General features: G+C 37.0%; 1 protein-coding gene across 1 annotated transcript; it reads right to left on the reverse strand.

Annotated features, from left to right (window-relative positions):
• Positions 1-885: 885 nt before the first annotated feature.
• Positions 886-3,167, reverse strand: LOC149536839 (putative aquaporin PIP2-8). The gene is made up of 4 exons (XM_089804966.1): positions 2,779-3,167; positions 2,139-2,434; positions 1,789-1,929; positions 886-1,276 (listed from the first exon to the last, which is right to left on the reverse strand). Exons 1-4 carry the CDS (start codon positions 3,068-3,070, stop codon positions 1,157-1,159), a joined length of 849 nt encoding a protein of 282 aa, XP_089661092.1. The 5' UTR covers positions 3,071-3,167; the 3' UTR covers positions 886-1,156.
• Between the last annotated feature and the right edge of the window lie 777 nt (positions 3,168-3,944).

Genomic DNA, 3,944 nt, shown 5'->3' on the forward strand with positions numbered 1-3,944 from the left:
GTACTTCCCAAGTTCTAGGACAGGCAGTAGTTGTGTCATGCTTGTTGATACTATTTTAACTGTTATTCCGAACAATGTTTTTGTGTTAAAAGTGGTAGGGGGTAATTTTGGTTGGTGGTTCACCAGTTTAACTATTTAATGGGCCCCCTGGTTTTGGTTGCTTTTTAATTCAAAAACACTGTCTAAATTTAATAATAGAGAAAAGTTAGGTCTATCTAAATTTTCAAACCACTTAAAACAAAATGTATAAATTCTTTTTGAATCAATGTCTCAACTTTTTCTATTGTTGATAATTCTATGTTAGAAAAATTAGAAAATAATATCTTAAAGTTAAATTTTACATGTAATGTTTGAATAATCATATTAATTCAAGATTTGAATCAATATATAAAGATTAGTTGTTATAATGACTCAACAATATATAATGATTAGTTGTTATAATGATTCAACAATATATAAGCCCTAACTAAATTTCCTATATGCAAATTTCAATCCATAATTTCAGCCCAAAACTTATCAAATTAATTTCCAACATATATGAAGTTTCCAAAATTTCATTTCCTCAAACTATTTTCGTTTTTCCAGACGTGCCAAAAAAAGCTATTGGTATTATTTTAAGAATGGAAATTATTTCGCATTCGTCTTTTTCATTACTTCATGTTCTTTTCAGACTTATATCACCGTCAATTTTTTCACACATTGGGCCATTTTTTTTTCCATACTTGCTACTGGAGGCAATTTCTCCAGAGTTGCTTTTACAGAGTTTTTTCTGAAAAGCCACAAAGCAGACATTTTTCTCTCAGAAGTCGGAAACCAAATTTTTTTTTACTCAGAAGTCAGAAACCACCCACTAAACTACCTGATCAAAACATGGAGTCGCGAATATTCTCTGAAAATGGTTTATTTATTTTACCCAAAGAGAAGAAGAAACAGGCTTTGACAGATAATACAAAAAAAACATTATGTTACACAATAATCCATCAATTTACACAAATTTTTAACTGTTGCTTCAGCGCCATGTACATCCATCCACAACCCCGAAGCTCTCACTGATACAAAACAAAGCAGTTCTTACAGACAGAAGCCATCAAAATCCTCATCATTATTGGCACAAATGAGACACAAATACAGATGGTAACAGGAGCATAACAAAAGCTTAGATTTGTGGGTTGCTACGGAAGGATCCCAAGGCCTTAATGGCTGCTGCTCTTAAGATGTACTGATGGTATGCTGCTGCCGCTGCTGCTCCCAAAAATGGACCCACCCAGAAAATCCACTGCACCAGAGGAACACCATTAAAATCTTAGGTTATACACATAATCTCTGCAACGAACTTAGTTATGGACTCTGGGAATCTAATGGTACTTGTGCATTTTATATATGAAAGAAACAGGACATAGGTACTAAATGCACTTCACGTATAAGTACTAGGGTATTCATTAATGGTACTTTGACCGTACAGGGTTAAATCCAGAGGCTTTCATTTAAAGCTATGAACTGTGAGAATCCAATGAAACAGGGCAGGTGCAGGGTTAAATCCAGAAGCTTTCATTTAAATCTATGGACTGTGAGAATCCAATGAAACAGGGCGCCTGCACTTTTTGCATTTCATATTTATTCAAAAGCCAGTGGATACGGGGCAACATATATGCACTCCTCCCAAGTGTTAAATAGTGGAAGTCTTTTATACTTCCATAGAATAAGAAACAAGAGACAGAAAGAAGAGTCGAAACATTGGTGCAAAAATAATCACACAATTAACTTCATATAGATTGTCTTAAGGCTTACATGATCATCCCAAGGCTGTTGGTGGCCATAGATGACCGCTGCTCCAAAGCTCCTTGCTGGGTTGATGCCTGTCCCTGTGATGGGGATTGTTGCCAAATGCACCATGAATACAGCGAACCCTATTGGCAATGGTGCCAACACCTGAGATAATAAAACACATATCAGTCAATTTCTACTCATCAGGGGCTTAACTACAAATGTATGAGTAGAAAACATAACCTCAATGAATCTCCATGACTGCCCTTAGGAATTAAATGAAAGCAAATGACTGAAGTGTACACAAGCATAAGCGAACAGAAGACACAAAGATTTAAATGTAAACAAAATGTCTAAAACGAAACAGAACTTACGGGGACATGGGAGTCCCTTGCACTACGCTTGGGGTCAGTGGCAGAGAAGACGGTGTAAACAAGCACAAATGTACCGATGATCTCAGCACCCAAACCCACACCCTTTGTGTAGCCATGAGCAACAGTGTTCGCTCCACCTCCATATCTATCATAGAAGGACTTCTGAAAGGCCTTCACCAGTCCACACCCACATATAGCACCCAAGCACTGGGCTACCATGTACAGGACAGCCCTTGGGAAGGACACCTTCCTAGCCAAAAACAGCCCAAAAGTGACTGCTGGGTTGATATGGCCACCTGCAAAGATGCATCAAGCAAAAACCCATGAACAACATCAGCAAAACAAAACAAGTGACTCCAATCAATCAAAACATGGGAATACTTTCTAGAGAGCTATTGGGTATAAATTCTACAGGGCTCGAGCAAAAGAAACAACTCTAATGAATCAGAACATGGGTATAATAGGCAAGAGCCTATATCACAATGGTAAATTGTGAGCCTCTTATTTAGGAGGTCTTCAGTTTGAATCTAATCGAACTTAACACATAATAATAATTAATCTAGACTTCGACCCATTCAACTACTAGCCATGATTTCTACAGAGCTAATCTAAAAGGGCGTGGATTTTTCTGATTCCAGACCTGAGATACCAGCAGTGCAATAGACCAAAACAAAGATCATTCCCCCAAAGGCCCAGGCAATGCCCAAGATACCAACACTACCACAGCCATCACTGTTTCTCTTGTGCCCAATTACAGTTGCAACTGTTATGTACAAAAACAACAATGTTGCAATGAACTCTGCAATGAGTGCACGGTAAAAAGACCATTTCCTAAACTCCTCAACATCAAAGAAAGGGGCGGGTGGAGGATCTATGTAATCCTTGGCCACAAAGCCCCCCTGCTCTACTTCTTTCCCTCCTTCCTTCGCCATTAGTCTCTCTACCAAGACACTTCTTACAACTTTTCCACAAAGTGGGAGTTTTGAAGAAGGAGAAGCACTAATCACAGATGGGTGGGTGCTAGGGAGTGTGTCATGTGAGCTATTTATGGCCAAAAACGACCCCACCGAGTACCCTCTCTCTGTCAATTCTGCCTGGCACACCAACGGGTAACTAGCCTACTCATGCACTTTACACACCACTTTCTACTTTCCCTAGACCCTACTCTTTTCTCACTGCCCTTCAACGTTCCAAACACCAACCATAATAGAATAACCTTCAACGTTCCAAAGCACCAACCATGATAGAATAACTTGACCATGATATTACTAAATAATTGATTATGGTGTCCAAAGCTTGTTCCAATTTTTGGATAAGTATGGAGACAATAGCTCCTTGTCAAATTTCTTACTGGTCTTCAGCAAGTCCAAAAATTTGGAGGACAATCTAACTGTTATTTAAGTACATTTTTAGAATGACAAAGTTTTGGCACATATATTTTAACAAATATCTCATTAAAAGTTGAGAGATATAAGAGCTCGTTATCATACTTATTATCAAAATATTTACTAAGTTTAAAAGTTAGAATGATAAAGTTTATTTATAATTTATAATTTAAATATGTAAACATTTTTAGAATGACAAAGTTTATCTATAATTGTCAAGTACATAAATTTTAGCAAATATTTCATTATAAGATTAAGTATGCATACATTTTCCATGCAAGATTGTTATTCTTGCACTCCCTCTTCTTGATGATGGCTCACTGGGTGTGATCCGAAATGTTGATGCTAAAATCACGCACAATTGAATCCAAAAATAAATTGATAAATTACTAATGAATTATGGAAATATATTAAAGTTGTT

This window comes from Cupressus sempervirens, chromosome 10 (genome assembly GCF_028749045.1).
Source record: "Cupressus sempervirens isolate cs-2001-9-10 chromosome 10, ASM2874904v1, whole genome shotgun sequence".
Lineage (NCBI taxonomy): Eukaryota > Viridiplantae > Streptophyta > Pinopsida > Cupressales > Cupressaceae > Cupressus > Cupressus sempervirens.

Bases quoted from the DNA above. Each gene is read 5' to 3' on its own strand.
- LOC149536839 (XM_089804966.1), bottom strand. From the start codon at position 3,070: ATGGCGAAGGAAGGAGGGAAAGAAGTAGAGCAGGGGGGCTTTGTGGCC. The intron at 2,435-2,778 runs GTCTGGAATCAG...GCATCTTTGCAG, and splicing joins TTGCACTGCTGGTATCTCAG to GTGGCCATATCAACCCAGCA. The intron at 1,930-2,138 runs GTAAGTTCTGTT...TTATTATCTCAG, and splicing joins CAAGGGACTCCCATGTCCCC to GTGTTGGCACCATTGCCAAT.